Genomic DNA, 18,121 nt, shown 5'->3' with positions numbered 1-18,121 from the left:
GCTTCACATCTTCTCTCCCACTTAGATTCCTCTTAGGAACCCAAGATCTTTTACCTTCTACCTTTTCATTTTCTGTTCTACTTCACTTCACAAGTATTCAACCAGGTAGACTTATACACCAGGTCTCTGTATGATAAAGGAAAACATGATATACAGTATATGTTCAAAAAGCCTGCAACAGAATCTCTATAATTCATTAATGATAGCTAATTACTTATGCAACTATGTAGAGACCAGCATCAATAATGAATGCAAGATACAACTGTTTTAAGCTTTATGTATACTTTATGTAGATACACGTAATGTACAACGTGACCAATAGCTTTTACAGAGAATATAAAAGTTAATGTAACTGTAAGCCCACACAGGGCAGTAGAAGATAATATTCTGCCCTGACCACAAGGCTTTCATTTTATTTTACAATCACATAGAAAACTACTGTTTATAGATTTTGACATCATCATCAATGATATTATTATCATCATTATCATCATCATCATCATCATCACTAATATTACTTCACTAGAATAATAATTATTAAATTCAAACATAATTTTCACTGTAATCTTTATCATCATCATCATCATCATAAATACAACCATCTGTCTCACGCGTCAATCATGGCTTTTTAACAGCATCATCACAATTATTGACCAATATTCTCAATATTATTAGCATATCATTATTATATATTTACTTATGATTATGTTTAAGGCTTTTGTAAAGAAGACCCCAAACTTCAGCTGATGCAAATTTCTGCCTGTCGGCTCAAGCAATATTACACAGAGTGTGCATACTACAACAAAGAGACCAGAAACCTATACATTATATATACATACATAACTTAAGCATACATTGTTTAACATTTACAGGTAGTACTAAACCATTTCACAAATTAAAATAAATACAAAATGATAGATGGTTATTATATTGTTCCTTAAAGAGTAACACAAAAGCAAGCAAGTATCTTTAGGATTACAAACCAAATGCAAACAAGATCACAACAATACATCGACCTTCACTGACATAGGCCATAGACAAGAAGAAAAAAAAAGCTTAATTGGACTGGTACCCTATAGGCCGTTGCACAGCCATAAATAAAACTTGCCCATTAGACTGAAAAGACTCTGAAATGAAGGTGTTTCTAAAGTTATAATCCTTAAGATTTTCGTGAAATCAAACCTGTCAGATCAGTCTATCAGTCAACATTGCTCTCATACACAGTTTATAGTTTGTGATCTCTGATCAATATTTATTCATTATCTGCAAGAATTTTTTTTTTTAAATGCAATGTGACTGTAACTTTACTGTTTTTAATTTAATCTCATAGCTCTATTAAGTTACTGCCAATATAAATCCAACATCTCCTGCTGCTGCTGCTTCACATTAAAAGCATTGAGCTGGCAAAACACAAGGCTTTTATGTGACACAGCCAAAGGATGTAATGTATTTGTGAGAGATCAGTGCTGACAGTGGTCGTTTTCAGCATTTTTTGTTTGGTTTTTGTTTGGTCATTTTTCATTTTTGCATCGGTGTAGTGAAACTAGAAGCATCAGCCACAGTGAGCTGTTATGAAGAGCTGCAGGGAACTTCTCAGCAAGGCAACCCACTCCAGCTACTACTGCTGTTGTGTAGAATAGTATTCGAGCCTTGTGCAGCGTGAAATCAGATCGGACTTGTCTGTTAAATTGTGAGTTTGTTTGGCTGCACTGTAAACAGATAAACCAGTTGCTCCTCTGTTGTATTTCTGACAAAGTAGCTGTTCACCAGGTGTTTGCTGTAGTATTAACCCCTGTAAACACGGGTGTAGCCAAATCAACCAGGGCCGAAATCTTAAGGATTACAACATTAAGTCCAAAAAAGTTTAATCTCAAGCCTCAGCAAAAGCTCTTTTACTACCTAACTAAAATAAAAAAGTATGCACATTTCAAAATGCTCTGCTCCACACAAATAAATGAAATCAGCCCAGCTGACTCAAGACTGTAATGCTTTTTTAGGAACCTAAATGTAAGCCAGCACTGTTTTCTGAGGTTACTCTGAGCAGGGCTTCAGCCATGGCACCTGGAGAGAAGAATTCAGCACCAGAGTGAGATGATAACATGGTTCAGGTGAGGTTATACTGCACTGATTCATCCACCACCTCTCAAACACTTCTCCTCTGTGTCCGTCTTGTTTCTTCCTCCCTCCCTCCTTCCCCAGATGTTTCTGTTCACCCTCACATTTTGACAAACATGCCCCATTTAGCTGACCACACATCTGAACTCTGATTTTGAATTACAACAACTTTTTCATAAAGCACAGTGGAAGGAACACTTCTATCACTTATGCACCCACACTGCAGAAGCTGTGTGCACTGATAGCATGCACACTGCTGCATACACACAGACACACACAAACACAAACATATTGGTCTATAATAACCCACATGCATACATGTGCACCTGAAACATGGCAGTTGTGCTTTAGGGAGAGCTAGAAACATGTTATGACCATGAGAGGGGGAGGTAGGGGGTGTGTATGAGATGGAGGAGAAACAGACTGATTGGGTGGTTGTTCATGTGCTGCTCCATGCCAGAATCAAGTCCACATATCTGAGTTTCCTGGAGCTCTTCTGTCCGCTCAGTAACGTATAATGTCTCCGCAACAAGTGCACAGACTTGTAGACAGTCTAGGAGGGAGACTGAGGCTTGTCTTTGGGGTTGAAGTCTTTTCTGAGGGTCACTTTGTGAACCAGTTTTGTAGGATGTGGTTTATGTGTTCATGAACTGGAGGAGAGAGGGATGGGGAGGCTGGGGGTTGAGAAGATTGTCCTTCTTCACTTCTTGTTAGCGATGCGTCTCTTCCTGGTGGCCAGCATGTCGTAGAAGGGGTCTCTGCTAATGCTGGCCCTGGAGAAGAAGCCAATCAAAGGACAGCAATTAAATAAATAATAATGCCACATGAGAGAAGGGTCTCCAGCATCTTTGATATGGAAATGTAGGCACATTTATATGAACCCCTGCCTTAACTAGATCAAAAAAAAGAAAAAAAGTTTGTGCAATGACCTAGTTTGGTTTCCATGGTTTCTGAAGAGGACCCCCCCCACCCCCCCGCCCCCAAGTTTTTTTCTTGATACTCCGGTTTGCTGGAACCTCTTGCTGATTCCCTCCTCTAGAACTCTGCCAAATACACAGTAAAACACACAATCACACACTCTCCCTCCCGTTATTCTGCAGGTTTATAGGTCTAAAGTAGTGCGAACAATGGCGCTCAAGATTATTGACTCTTCTGTGTTCTCCTGCTCCAGTTTCTCTTAGAACGTTCGAAAGCCAGCGTACAATGAGAGCGAGTGACTCAGGAAGCCATTTGGGCTCTACTGAGGAGCCCAGTTTCACGGCTGCTAAATCCTGTTAGCACCAGCGCAAAGCAAGAAGAGGCTCAACCCCCCACTGCGGATATCTCTGATTCCCTTTACAACGGCACGAGCTGAAGAATGAGTCTGTATACGATGACTATCCCCCTCTTTCATTCTGCTTATTGTCATTTTCAACAACCCAATTTCATGAAACAAAAACTCCAGTGTAGAGTGATCGAAACCTGGCAAGGCTGCCATGACTAATATGATACAACATTCCCCCATTTCTGTCATTGAAATATGTAAAAACCTAATATATTTAATGGAGCTGAAAATATAGAAATGCAAACTCTTCTCCTTAAGCAAAGTGAACAACACATGTTCACCATTGACTCATCTGGGTCTGTGTGTTTCTGACTCAAGATAAGCAGATAGAGTGGTTCTTCTCTGATCACATCTCCTTTAGAAGAGGGGGAAAATCATCATTTCCATAAAAAGCCTTTTATCTCTCCAGACCCCAAGTCCTCTTGGACCCCTCTGGTGAAACGCAAGCTGCGGTTTGTTAGCCTCTGTAGCTGCGAATGCATCATCCCACTTTGGAGCTGCCTCTCTTGGATAGGTTTGCTGGGTTTACTGGCTCACCCCTGGGGTGCTATAAGCAATGACTAATCCCACATCATCTCCCAAGTGAATATTCTTTGAGAGAATGGAGGAGGGGGAGGAGGAGGGGGGCACCGCACTATATTACAGTATACAAGTGCACTGTTCTGCTGAGCCAACTGTCTTTGACATTGCACCATCTTCTGCCGAATACAGAGCATCCAGCATTTAGGTCACTAACAGCAAGGTTATTATTACTGTGAGAGTTATGTATGGTATCTGATAGAACACACATTTTTGTCTGTTTTACTAATTAAAAATTGTGACATCCTCATTATAGATTTAAGTTTTGGTATAGATATTTTATGGGTCTTTTCTTCAACCTTGTTCTTACAGTCCACTGGCTGGACAAGACTTTGGTACCACTCAAGGTGGCAAAATTTACACAGTGGTGCATATTCTCATTTAGACTTAATTTAAGGACCTTTAAGGGTTTAGTTGGACATTTTGGGAAAAAAACGTTTATTTACTTTCGTGCCAAGAATTAGATGAGAAGATTGATACCACTCTCATTGAGTGTACGGTAAATGTGAAGCTACAACCAGATAACCTCCCTTAGCACGCAGACTGGCGATGAGGGGAAACATCTAGCTGTCCAAAGGCAACAAAATCTGTCCATTAGCATATCTATTGCTCTCTAATTAACACACTACCATATGTCTTATTTGCTTGTCACACAAAAAACTGAAGTGCAGATTTTCCAGTTATAATGTCAAGCTCAGTTAGCTGGCTGCTTGCTCTAGCTTCAAACTTAGCATTAGCATAAAGGGACAAGAATGGTATCAATCTTCCCAAAAATGTAACTAGTCCTAAAAGGTTTTACTACACTATGTTTGGTAATCTTAAAGCGTACATTCTAGACTATTATTCAAAACAGTCGTAGTCTGTCTTACCTGTGGCGGAGCTCAACGACATACTTTTTTTGGCACAATTTTCATGTTTTTCTTAGCACTACGACAACTAGGAACATCACAGACATCTGAGCACTCACCAGATTGCTAGGATTCAGGCAATGTCAAACTTAAGGTGCTGGCCCTTGGACTATAACCCTGAAGGAGCACATGTTTATTTGCTTTCTTGCTGAGATTTAGAAGAAATTATTGACACCACTCTCATGTCTGTGTGGTAAATGTGAGGCTACAGCATGCAGCCAGTTAGCTTAGTTTAGTATAAAGTCTCAGGGGGAGTTATGTGCCTTTATTATTGAAAGGAGTCTTACTTGATGGATTTAATCCACTCTTCCTTCTCCTCCGGCGTGGGAGCTGATATCCTGTACACCACGTGGTTCCCCTCAACAACACGGCCATCTGCCTCTGTCTTGCAGGCTTTGATCACCTGGCCCTTGTGATTGGGGTTGTAGAGCTCAAAGCAGTTCTAGAGAAGGGACAAAGAACAGGGCATCAATGACGTGCAGCTGTCAGATAATTGGACAACATAATTAGGGAAGATGTAATAAACACATTAACTGAAGGGAAAAGAGATACTTGACATGTGATCTAAGAATGAAGCAACACTCACAGGTTTCCTAGGCTCCTCCACCTCTCTGATGCTGAGATTCTCCAGCGGGATGATCCCACGAGGCTCCTTGTCCTGAAGGGCAGAGGGATGACAACAAGAAACATGAGAAGATGAAAAACAACTAAACAAGAAGAGCGCGATTGATAAGGAAGTGAAAAAGCAAGCGAGCAAGAAAGAATATACAATAAAATAGCAAAAGCAGAGAAACTGGCAAGAAGAGGAAAGGGTGAGGAAAGAAGTGAGAAGAGAAGAAGTGCAGTGCATTAAAGAATTACATAAGATGAAGCTGAGAAGGGAAGAAACATACAGAAAGAAAAGGAACGAGAGGGATGTGAGGATGAAATCCATTGTGACATGTTTTGCTAGCATGGAAATCAACCTTGGTCCTCCCCCCTCCCTCCCCTGTTAACAGAGTAGATAATGTGTGTGTGGAGCAGTCAGACCAGAGGACAGGACATAATGATAGTGTCCTCAAGGATAATACCAGGGTAGAGAGAGGACAGTGCTGATGTAGCAGCTAGCAGGGACAGAGAGGCACTGATAAAAATTGACAAGGACGCACAAATAATCTCAAGTCTTACAGTAAGAGGTACAGATGGACAAACATAAGCACACACGTGGGCACTCACAGTCATTTAGAAACAAATAAGCTTCATGAATATTTGGATCTGACCCTGGTCTTCTTAAGGTGAAAGGCAAGATTTGATAACCTCCCAAATGTGCCAATGTGGGGACAAATAAAGACTATAAAGCAAGACACCTTTAGTAAGCTAAGTAAATTTCATATAAGTCTGCATATATGTCTTAATTGCCTGTGTCATTGACCTATTGTGGAAAAATGTTTCCTCCTCGAGGATGATAAACTATTGATTTAACTGACCTGTTTTACTTTTGTGATTTAACTATTAAAATATCTAACTGTGACATTTTAAAAGCAAGTTCTGAAAAAGGAAAGAAAATCAGCCAAGTGGGCTAACATTGTCAAACATTAGTGTACTGACTCAGTGATGTCAGTTACACAGTCAGTTATCTATCTAACGTTTGCTAACATCAGCCACCACATGCTACTGGCCATACCAGTCCAAGTCAGGCTGTAGCTGCAAAACCCCTGAGTGCACTGAAGTGTGCAAGGGAGCATTTTATTACAGATAAATTCAACTTTTCATATATAAGAGGACCAATGTGTACCTTTAAAATCACTCAAAGTTAAAAAGTAAATGTTAGCAATGTGCATTTCATTTTGGAAAGTGAAAATAAAAAAGTACATAAAACCATTAAAAAAAAAAATCAACATCATCATTTTGTTTTGTGTTTGTATTTTGTATTTGTTATTTGTTACAATCCCATCAATCATCTTGGTGTGAGACTCACTGTTGTATATTCGAAGTAGTAGAGGCAGTTGTCTGTCAGAATGAACCACCTTCTCTTCCAGGTTTTCACTCGGCCCCCTGACAGGAAGAGAAAGAGGAGAAAGGAAGTGACACAAAGACCACAGTGACAGACTGACTGTCTCCCATCAGGAAAAACAGCAGGGATATGACACTCATTAATGACGCTGACCCACATCCTCTGTGCGTTCTTAGTCTCATGTGAATTATAATAATATTATATAGTGATATCATATGAATATTTGCTGCAAAGTCAGGACTCCTTTCTTCGGAGAAATGACTCAGTGGAAAAAGACCATGCATGCATTTTACATTATTGATTCTAGACATTTGTCAGTTGACTGCTGTAATTCAATTTCCTAAGTAAGAAAGGCTGCTTGTCATCAACCACATGATACCACCATGTGACAATTAAACACATCCATAAATACCTAAAGTTAAATGAAGTACATGCCATTGAAAGGTTGATTAGTGTGTTTGTCCGATTTGAAGTTTATAACAGTCATTCTGGTTTTCAGTGCTACATGTAAAGTCAATGAGAATATACTGTTCTGATACAGCCTGGCTGTATGTTAGTGCTTTGTAGCTCCTGAGAATTTTCTGATCAGCATCTTTAGACTGCGTTGATGTTTCTTTTGTTGTCAGGATTTTATGATATTTTTTCTCCCTATGAGTTTCCTCTAAAAACCTACATGAGATGTTCTGGATTGTTTTTCTGATTTAAAAAAAATGTAATGCAATTTAGTCAAAAGCAAAAATGTATAAACTATTTCTGAATACATGTTCTGAACTTTGAGTGTTTTTATCTGATCATTTCATCAGATTATTTATTGTCCGGCTGTACCTCATGTTTGGTTTAATGCGCTCTATTGCTCCCAGTGTGGTGTAGGGCTTTAAATGTAATGTTTAAATGTGATAAAGAGAAATTTATTTTGACATTCTGGAAAAATGCAGATGTAATGTTTAAATGTGATAAAGAGAAATTTATTTTGACATTCTGGAAAAATGCAGATGAGCCAGTTAGAAGAAAACTGAAGCAAACTGAGTATGTGATTAAAATCACCATGACACCCCCCCCACCCCCCACCCCCTCCCACCCCCACCCCAACCCCCCACCCAACCCCCCACCCACCACCCCCCTAACTTTGAGCTTAGTTAAATGATGACTCATACAGCTGATAAATTATTACTGACTGTGCCCATTCATTTTTAAAGGCAACAGGATAAAACCTCATTGGCTCCCAGGAGAAGGGAGCAAAGAGCTCTTGATATGAACCTAACGTGGCACCAAAAGCACCCCTGAAGAAACACATGCGCACACACACACACACACACACACACACACACACACACACTCCAAACCCCAGAGCAAGTTCACCACCTCACGTGTTAACTTGTGCAAACTACATCCAAAAAAAGCAAAGGCAGCACGAGCGCAAATGTCCAACACGTTGGTTTGAAGCAGAATTCAGCCTCTGGCAGTGACTGCAGAGCCTCGTGTTGAAGGAAAACACCACTTGCTTCAGAGATGTGAAGCGCGGACACTGAGGAAGCTCTCCTGGTGGGAGACGCGTGTATGGTGTGTGCATAAAGGCTATGAGAAAGGCACACTTAAATGCATATACAAGCATAAGCACACACTTGCAGAGTCCAGGCATGAAGATGTGCACATAAGCATGTACAAGCAATTTCTGATGATTTCTCAAATATGTGTTTGTGTGTGTGTGCTTTGACCTAACACTCCTGATTAGTTCCTCTCTATATTAAGCATCCCTTAAGGTCACAATATTTTTTACTGCAGCATTTCCTTCCTGTTTTTGTGGTGCCTCACATCAGATTATATGGGCCACACATAATTACAAAAGCTCTGAGTTTCCTTATATTTCAATAGACTCTGGCTATTGAATTAGTGTGGCCAAATTTCCGCTCAACATAGAGAGAGATATGCTAAAAAAGGCATTTATGTCTTCACATCCTCCAGGGTTTATTTTTAGAGAGTCAAATTAGAAATATTATAGTGAGAACTGGTGCGGGAAATGGCTCCGGGGAGGAACCGTACTAAAATGTAATCATGTTAGGTCTGTGAGCCACAATGGGGCTATTTGCATTCGTACTCACAGAGTTTGATGAGACTACAGAGACGTTACACAGAGTTTGAGGAATGTGCAGGTCAAAGCCAGGTGTGTGCACAACTGTGTGTGTGTGTGTGTGTGTGTGTAAACGTAGTAATAAACCTAATCACCTACTGTGAGTTTGATCTTTAACCTTTGACAAACAATATCCAGTATACTACACAGTTTTATATTCAGTTATAAATCAACCTAAAACTGCAAAGTAAATAATTAAAAGAACTTAAAAAGGTGAGAAGATACTGCCTTGGTATGTGAGGACTGCTGGAGCAGCAGGAAAAAACGTGTTTTATGTGGTGTGAACTGCGGAGCGGTGGAGCGAGGTCCAAATCAAAAACACATGTAAACAAACAGAAACATGTGGCAGAATGGAGTAGAAAAAGACCAATAACTGTATTACGTCATTGGGAAAGCATACACAACAGATCCCTGGCACACACACATGCCCACACACACCAACACGTACAGATGAAATGATTAAGGTGTGTGTTCCTTCCCAAACTACATTACAATACAGTCTAATGGTTTTCACAAGTCTGGGGCCAGATGTGTAAACAATGCATACGCACAAAACCACACACACACTGTTTCTCACTCTGGCTTTACAGAAATGCCAAACATATGTTTGAGGAATTTTAGAAACATGGTTGCCATGTTGTTACATAGTTTGCCAACCAGAGGACAGACAAGTTTACTTTTCAACTGTTAAATGTCTTGCTCAGTATCTATCTCAGTCTGTTTATTTATGTTATGTGATTTTTTAAAAACTCTCATATGTGAATATCGGCCACAAAAATCCAGAATTGGTTATGCAATAATTAATAAACAAATATCGTATTTAAGATCATGTAGTGAGAATGTGTGTACCTTGCACATACTACAGACAATGAATTCAAATTGTTTGCTAGTGCCAGGCCTTAAACACATGTCCCTTCATCCTTTATCTAGAGCTACTTATCTTTTGCAGGATGTACTTAAGTTTTACAGTTTTTTGAGACTTATAAAATAGAACCATGTGTGTGAGAGAACATGAGTGACCGTGTTGCTCAACCTCCCTCCTGCCATTTAAGTTCTCGCTCCACTGTGAGAATAAAGCCACAGTTGTAGAGAGAAAAAAACGCAAGAGCAACCAAATAAAGTCATCCAGGATTTTTTGCATTCCCTCAGCAGGGGAATGTGCAGGGATGCACACTAACCTAATTTGAGCAGCCAGCCTTCTCTGTCTGGGTTGAAGAACGTGTGCGTCAGGTCATTCCCATCATCCTCTGGGATCTTAAAGGGTTCGCTCTTGATGCTGTCGTATAGATTCTGCAGAAAGAGGGAGAAAAGTTGGGAAACATTGTTGAACAGAAAAGAAATTGGTTCGCATTAACACAACTCCCTTCATCTCCAAACATTCAACCCAGTCTTCAGATTAACGGTGCATTAAACACGACAGTGACAGATTCTATTTCTGTGTCGGAAAGTGACAGACAATGATTCATACCTCAACAACTCCAGGAGCTGGGAGAGTCTTTAATAAGGTGTTGTTTTCATTTTTTTTTTTTTTTTTTTAAATGAAGCCAAGGGCACTTTGTCAGCCTACAGGATGTGGGTAGATTTTTGCTTCTTCTTTGAGAGATCATGAAAGATCATTAGCATCAGTATCAAATCTCATTCTGCTGAGCTGCAATGACTTAATTAGTGAGTCAAAGTCAGGTCCTCTGCACAGTGGAAAAACTTCCTATAGTTGCGTGCTAAATCATAAAAACAGCCGTACTTTAGACTTTTAATTGTCAAAGTTGCATTTACATATGTTTTACTAACACAGTGCTTCAAACCAGGACTACAATGGACACATTGGTCAAACATAACAAACTAATAAAGTCAGAGCTCTCACCCTGAGTAGCTCCTCTGGGAGGTCTCCCCCCTCATTGATCCCTCTGTTCATGGAGATGAAGCGCTCCACGGGGGGCTTGTCTCTGACGTTGGGATTGTGCAGGCTGGTGTTCAGCATAATGATGGCAAATGATAGGACATAGCAGGTGTCTGTAGAGGTGATTACAAAGAGTGTAACTGGGAAACGTAAAATACAGCACAGGCCTGTATCTGTGTGTGTGTGTAAAGACATTTTCTTACTTGCTTGGGGGTTACGGATTTGTCAGGAGATGATTAAAACTATTGATCTCCTAGTGACATATGAATCATTGTTAAAATAATACCAAGATTCTAAGATCTCTTCCTCAAATCCAAACTAAATCCAAAATGTGAAAGGATATAACATAGGCCATGTATGGTGGGTATTCAACTCATTCATTATAATGGTATTGATATAACAGCAGCACTGCTTTGTGATTAATTTGATAGCAATCCATCAATAGATTTTCCTACAACCAAATTTAGGACTCTGTCTAATAAAAAACAGAATTTAATCAACAAAAAGCCCCATTTTCTGGAACACACACACGTCACACTCCGAGGCCATGTTGCACTGAAGTCAGAGTGTTCCTGCAGTCATAAACACACACAGACACACACACACACACACGTCCATGATCCAGCACTACCGTGACTCTGTATCATAACTCCTGGGAACCATCCTCCACCTCATCCATCCACACACTAACTGCCCCAGTCAACATCCCCTGCGCTGTAATTTACGGCCCTGAGCGGACCAGTTCTGAGAGATGACCAATAACTAAGTCTGGGTGTGTCTCCACTGCACCACATCAATATTCATGACCTGAGCTGTCACCTGTGTCCTCAAAGCTCCCTCAGTTCACACAGGAGCAGCAGACAACGTGAGACTGCCCAAGACAGCACTAACAACTATTGACCGGTGATCAATTTCATTATCACGGCTGGAGACACGAATACTGATTACAGTGTGATTAGTGGGCAAGCTGCAAACTACAGCGGAAAACAGAATGACGGTCCAGTCAAGTTCCGACTGAGAATACGAGAATAAACCTCAAACACATTCTCTGAAAGTGGATATCTATGTAGTCAGACAGTGATCATATTCTCCAGAGCTGCGGCCACATGCTAAAGATTTGTACATCTCTAGCTGTCTAATGAAGGAAGACAGACAGTCAGAAGCATTGATCTGAGGCTGAGGTGGTCTGGCTGGCCCATGTCTTCTGTCCTGGACTGTCTGGCTCAGTCTGACTCATAAATCTGCTTAAGTGTGTGTGTAGTGTGTGTGTTTGTGTAGTACCTGTGGACTGGAAGACGCCAGGATTGCATTGGCAGTACCTGGAGGCAAACGCCTCCATCATACGATCAATCTTCTGGGCTTCGCCAGGAAGTCTGAAGCTCCACAGAAATTGCCTGCAACAGCAGGAAGAGAGAAAAAAAATATAATGACATGTTGTGAAATACTGATGAAAATGTATATAACAGTATATGGATATTCAGTGTAACTTACAAACCCTACCAAATGCCTCCAATGGAATAAATGAAGACAGCTTACTTAGAGAGTTTTTAGACATTATGAACATTAAAAAAACACCACTGAGCAGTTTATTTGTGCTAACATCAACAAGAACATTTTACCTTTAACAGGATACTCCTCAGAACAAAACAGCATAGATATGAGTAAATGCTGGAACATACTCATCGGGCAAGTATAGTTCTAGGATGTTTGCAGGGCTGTTTCTTTTATACTTGTACGGATATTTTGCATAACTTATAACTTTTTTAATAAGTTTTTTCTTTTCCATTTCAGATGAGAGTAAGATAAAACACTCAGCTAACAAGCAGATTTGCTTGTCACATTGTTAAGATTTAGGTGTGCCTCTTCCTCCTCTGTGTCCTCTTCTACGAGTCTCGGTAACCTGTGGTTGCCCATAACACCCTTCTCAGTGTAGACTCAGAGATGTTTACATGTATCTTAGGGGAGGCAAAAATTCCGGCCTAAACTGTATTCAGACTGATGTTAGCATTGCATGAAAAAAAATGCAGCCTCTGATTTATGTCTATACAGAGAGTTGCTGCAAAGAGTTTAACTTGGATCGATTTTTGACGCAGCACAATGCAATGTCATCCATCAGCTCAGTGTGTTAGCCAATCAAATATGTGTAAATCAAGCCAATTTCTGGTAGATTACTCTGTAATATCATGGGTAAGTGTTACTCTACTCTTTACCTTGCAACTGTCAAGACAGACAACTACTGAAGCCAAGACAACTTTCCAGAGCTGTGTTATGATAACTGATAAGCATTTAAACTCTGCTTACTCTACTCAAACCGGACGGTCTGGATAGTGTTACATCTTCTCACCAGGACCTGTAGGAACACAACCACACCTTCGGCCCCTGGCCGTTTTTTTAAGCACAGTGCTGTTTTTGGTTTTTAACTCACCTTAAGGCTTGTACAAGGTTGAGGTCTGCAAACTCATGAAGCTCCACAAATGCCTGGAGGACCTTGATGTTAAAGTCATCCCTGAAGGAGAGGAGGGACACATGTCACACGTTTTTTTTTTTTTTACTGACACTCTTTCGAAATGAAAACAGACACTGATCTGAAATCATCTGGAAATACGCTGCAGGGTAGAGTGACAGATTCACATGTTTTGGGGGTCAAGTTGGAGACTAAAATCCTGTGGCCATGTCATAGCACCAGTTTGTGACAGACAGTCACTGTGTTGGCCAAGCCAGGCAGCATTAAATCCCTGTTGTTTTAATAGTACCATCCCCCTTGATTTTCTTTCGATAAGAACCACATGTCCGCTCAGTTATTTCACTGAAACTGTCTCCTATCGCTGCTCTGCTCCATAAATCCAGACCACCAATTTCCTGAGGCTTTATTCCCACGTCTGAGCACATTCATTGCAGATCTGACAGAGATGCGCAGAGGAAAGAGAAAGGTGAAAGGAAAACAGAGGGAAAACTGGAGAGCTCACCGTTCTCCTAAGTAGTCCCCAATGACTGTTTTGTTGAGCCCCTCGCCTTTGTAGAGGAACTGTGCAATGTCCTCTGGGGTGTTCTGGAGAAGATCATTCTCCAAAAGAAACTGGATCCCCTGTTTAAAAAAAAAGAGTACACACTTTCACTTCAGTTACCTAGTTTTGTCTGTTTTAATTGCCCTGATGAATGGCTGGGAGATATTTAAAATTTTCATTCAAGAAGCCCAATCAAATTATAACAGCATAACTCAACAGCAACAGTTTTGGCCTGACCTTTTTAGGGTCCATGTTGAACTTTTTCCTCCCCATGGCAATCTGTTTGTTTCTTTGCGTGGTTTTGCTGCAGTAAAAAAAACAAAACAAAACACAGGAACATCCATCATATGACAGTTAAGGGTGTGGTGTTATCCCCAGGCTGCTGTGTTTGTTCAGTGGGTCAGTTTGTGATGGGTTCGTCCAGGATGTGGCAGGACTTTGTTTATTTATTACTCTGTAATGAGTGTACAGTGGAATTAATCTGTAAAAACACCTTAAACATAATTGCATGTGATTTTGTATCAAGTGTGCCGCATTACTCCCTTCATTCTAACCAAACCTACAGCCATTGGAGGAATATTTCCCACTTCAATGTTATTCTTCAAAACTCATTTTGTATGCAACCCACAGAGAAATCTCCAGCTTTGTATGTCTGTGCATGCTCCCAATGTTTCCTGTATGCCCAAAATAGCCCAAGCCCCTTTGCCAGCTGCACCTGAGACAAACACACACACACACACACACACACACACACACACACACACCCTGACACACAGCACAGGCCTCACTCCACCTCATCAACCAATCGAATGAAAGCCTCTGAATACAGACTGTTTGGCTAATGTTTAGTCGAGGGGCTGTCCCGCGTCACTCCTCAAACAAAAGAGGATTAACACACGCACACACAAACGTACACGCACAATAACAGGTGTGAGGCTCACGGCAGAAGCAACTGTGCGTCTGAGGAGGAAAAATAAAGAATGAACTAGACCTGAAACAGTTAGTCACTTCATTGATCCGTCAATTGACAGAAAATTAATCAACACAAAATCAGATATTTCATTCATTATTTAAGTCATGTCACCATGTGGTCTGCAAAACAGCATTAAGTATTTTATTTTGCAGCACTTTACAAACTAAATGATGAATGACATAAGCAAAAACATTGAACAATTTAGCTATTTCCAGAAAAAGACATGCAACACACGTGAAACATGTGAAACCTGAAGAAGCTCACCTCTCCCCCACACAGGTTAGCTGCTCGATCTCAGTCATTACCTCTGCGATCTCAAACTTCAGCCGCTGCAGAGAGAAAAACAGATAGACGAGTCAGTCATTTATTCCATATACTTAAAATTGTGTTTTATAACTGCTAATAAAAAGACAGACAGGGGAGGACAGCATGGATACAGCTGCACCTCTGAAGTAACAAATAACTACTGTCTAATTTGATGGTTACATAACATTTAATAGAAAAGAGCATCCTGATGATTCCAGTTACAGTAGGGCTGTTAACATCAATACAATAGGATTGTCCTCATGGCCATTTCTGCCTTCATTAGACGGTAGACAGTTGGGAGGCAACAGGAAGACTCTGATGGGAGTCATTTGGACATATTATAATATGGCAGGTTTTTGCAAAAGAAATCACAAATCAAATACATTAATCAAGCTAATGTCCAATGCAAATATGTAATTGTTCAGTATTACAACAAATGAGTCTTGCAAAAAACATGCAAAATCTTTATTAACTTATATTGATTGACAGTTTGCCCAGAATAACTAATTTAGAACAATTTGATAATACTGACCAGCCCTTTTTACCATAACTTTCCACCACTGAAACAAATAAAACATAATTCATGGATCGCACTCACTTCAATATCATCCAGAAGCTCTTTTTTCCTGCGTCGTATGTTCGACAGCTCATCTCTTTCCTCCAAAGACAGGTCCTCAGGTACTGGAAAATACAGAGAGAAGGCAAAATGAAAGAGCATGTGTGAGAGAGCGAGAGAGAGAGAAAGAGAAAGAGGGGCAGGGTTGTGAGGATGGATTAAATTAATTCACCTTCCGACCAGCCAGTCAGAGTCACAGGGATTAAGCTTGACAGTGCATACCTGTTTAATGAATCCAACCTAAAGACATTATTCATGACCTAAATTAATAGACTGACAGACAGAAGTGCCATTTCATTTTGAAACCTAGGATTAAATACAGTGCATTACAAAGAGAAGGGCCATATTTGTGGCCTTTCATTCTACAAGCTGTGCATATCTGATTTGACCTGTCAAACAAGGCAGCGTACACACCACTGGGGAGGATATAGTTGAATGTCCATGCTTACAAAATAAAAAGGATGCCAGAAAAACACAGGGCAAAGGCAGAAAATTATGAAATTTAGACTGAAGTTGTGGAAGAAGTGAAAGTTCTATGTTTTTTATTGACATCTTGGGGACAACCTGGCAAATGGATTCACTCTCTTTTAGTTCTGTTTTGGCCTCTACCAACTCCTGAGGGAAATCTGGCTTTTTAGCTGCTAAATACTCCATTATGTTCACCAGCTAGACTGTGTCTGTCTGGTGTTTGATAGTGAGCAGGTAGTGTTCAATGAGTTTATGTGGCTGTTTTCAACACCAAGAGGGGTGAAAGTAAACCAAAACAGAAAATTTACGAATGAGACAGCTAAGCTCCATAAAGCTGAGGGGAGGTGCAATTGAGGCGATAATTCTGTGTTCATCACTATAAATGACTCCTTTCCTTTATGTCAGATAAGGAGGGATTTTTATCTTCTGTCTTTATTTGTTTTCAGTTTGTTTTATGTCTTGTGTAGTTTATCAGCGAAGTAATAGAAAAGTGCAATACATCAGCACTGCCTTAACACCTATCTTTACATGGCCCATAACATTCACTTTTCAGTGACATTGATGGAAATGTATTCATTTATTATTATATTATATATAATTATATATCCATTATTAATATCATATTTGTAGCTAGTGTTGTACTGGACTACATTATATTGGACTGTTTGCAAGTGAATGAACAACTTTATGACAATAGATTTTACGGCAGAACAGCTGTACTGAATTGCATTAAATTGTGCAGGTGTACCTGATAAAGTGGCCACTGAGTGTATACAGCGTAATGTGCACAGAACATACAGCAGGTGTTAGAACACAAAAGCCACATATGAGGAAGAAGATTCTCATGAGAATTTTCCCTCAAACCAAATTAAAACCACAAAAACTTCCCTCTTGAAAACAGATGACTTCCATAAAGAACATCCTGTGTGTTTGACACATAAACACACACAGAGAGACCACTGAGCATCTGGCGAGGCCAGCCCCCTCAAATATTGGCTTTCTGATACTCCACTCTTGTCGAGGCCTCATTTGGGGTAATTAACACTGCAGAGAGAGAGCTGCACATCACGCAGCATGCATGTTTTACTGCATGAGCTGACAGACACTGTATGCACAGGTGAGTACACGGTATACACAGCATGTGTATACACTGTGTGCATACTGAATTTACACTTCACACACATGACATTTATTTTATTCTACACTGAGGGTCCCCAGAGCCACCTACTTATCCTTCATTTACCCATGCCACGTCAAGCTCTCCCCCAGACCCCTCAGAGGACCTCCCCCTCTTTCCTCCACACATCAGAAAACGGCAATCCATTTGAGAGCAAGCTGACAGGAAGTAGGTCATTTTCACATGGAGCTATACCAGATTGTGCTTCTCCTACGCGCTCTCTCACACACATACACATGAACACACTCCCCCTCTATCTCTCTCTTTGTCCGCCTCCACCCCAGTGCTTGAAGTGGGGGTGAGAGCAGATTCAAATCCCCCAACTGAATCGTACCACTAAGCAGCTTTGCAATTCAGACTTTTTTTTTTTTCTCTCCCTGACTGTAAATAACGGAAACAGAAAAGTAAAGTTATTTCCTCTCCTCTTTATCTATCTGCTGTATCTCTCTCACACACACTCTGAATCAATCCCTGTCCCCCGTCTTGCTCTGTAAGACAAAGTGACAGAGGCACCATGGACCATTAGGTTATTACATTCTGAGGGCACAGAGCTCATGTTATCACAGACAAGCAGCCAGTCAAAAGAGCAGGGATCCAGATGGGTGTAGATGTTTTTTTTAACTGTGTGAGAG

General features: G+C 40.4%; 1 protein-coding gene across 2 annotated transcripts in view; it reads right to left on the bottom strand.

The window, feature by feature from the left end:
* Positions 1-1,488: 1,488 nt before the first annotated feature.
* LOC139617792 (cytohesin-3) overlaps positions 1,489-18,121 on the bottom strand; it is a 37,980-nt gene continuing 21,347 nt past the window's right edge. Inside the window, exons 2-13 of one of the 2 annotated variants that reach the window (XM_071473725.1) lie at positions 15,827-15,909; positions 15,187-15,251; positions 14,187-14,253; positions 13,911-14,029; positions 13,370-13,450; positions 12,226-12,338; positions 10,909-11,057; positions 10,226-10,337; positions 6,884-6,960; positions 5,513-5,584; positions 5,214-5,368; positions 1,489-2,888 (exon numbers count right to left, since the gene is read on the bottom strand). In XM_071473725.1, the coding sequence (XP_071329826.1) occupies positions 2,816-2,888; positions 5,214-5,368; positions 5,513-5,584; positions 6,884-6,960; positions 10,226-10,337; positions 10,909-11,057; positions 12,226-12,338; positions 13,370-13,450; positions 13,911-14,029; positions 14,187-14,253; positions 15,187-15,251; positions 15,827-15,909 (1,166 nt within the window). In that variant the 3' untranslated portion in view covers positions 1,489-2,815. The remainder of the gene's footprint in view (positions 2,889-5,213; positions 5,369-5,512; positions 5,585-6,883; positions 6,961-10,225; positions 10,338-10,908; positions 11,058-12,225; positions 12,339-13,369; positions 13,451-13,910; positions 14,030-14,186; positions 14,254-15,186; positions 15,252-15,826; positions 15,910-18,121) is intronic. The other variant, XM_071473724.1, reaches the window with a different exon arrangement.

This window comes from Trachinotus anak, unplaced genomic scaffold (genome assembly GCF_046630095.1).
Source record: "Trachinotus anak isolate AG129_WGS33_773 ecotype Australia unplaced genomic scaffold, CSIRO_AGI_Tana_v1 ptg000003l, whole genome shotgun sequence".
Taxonomy (NCBI): Eukaryota; Metazoa; Chordata; class Actinopteri; order Carangiformes; family Carangidae; genus Trachinotus; species Trachinotus anak.
Note: the sequence above shows the minus strand (reverse complement) of the source record. Positions and strands in the feature narration are given on the sequence as shown.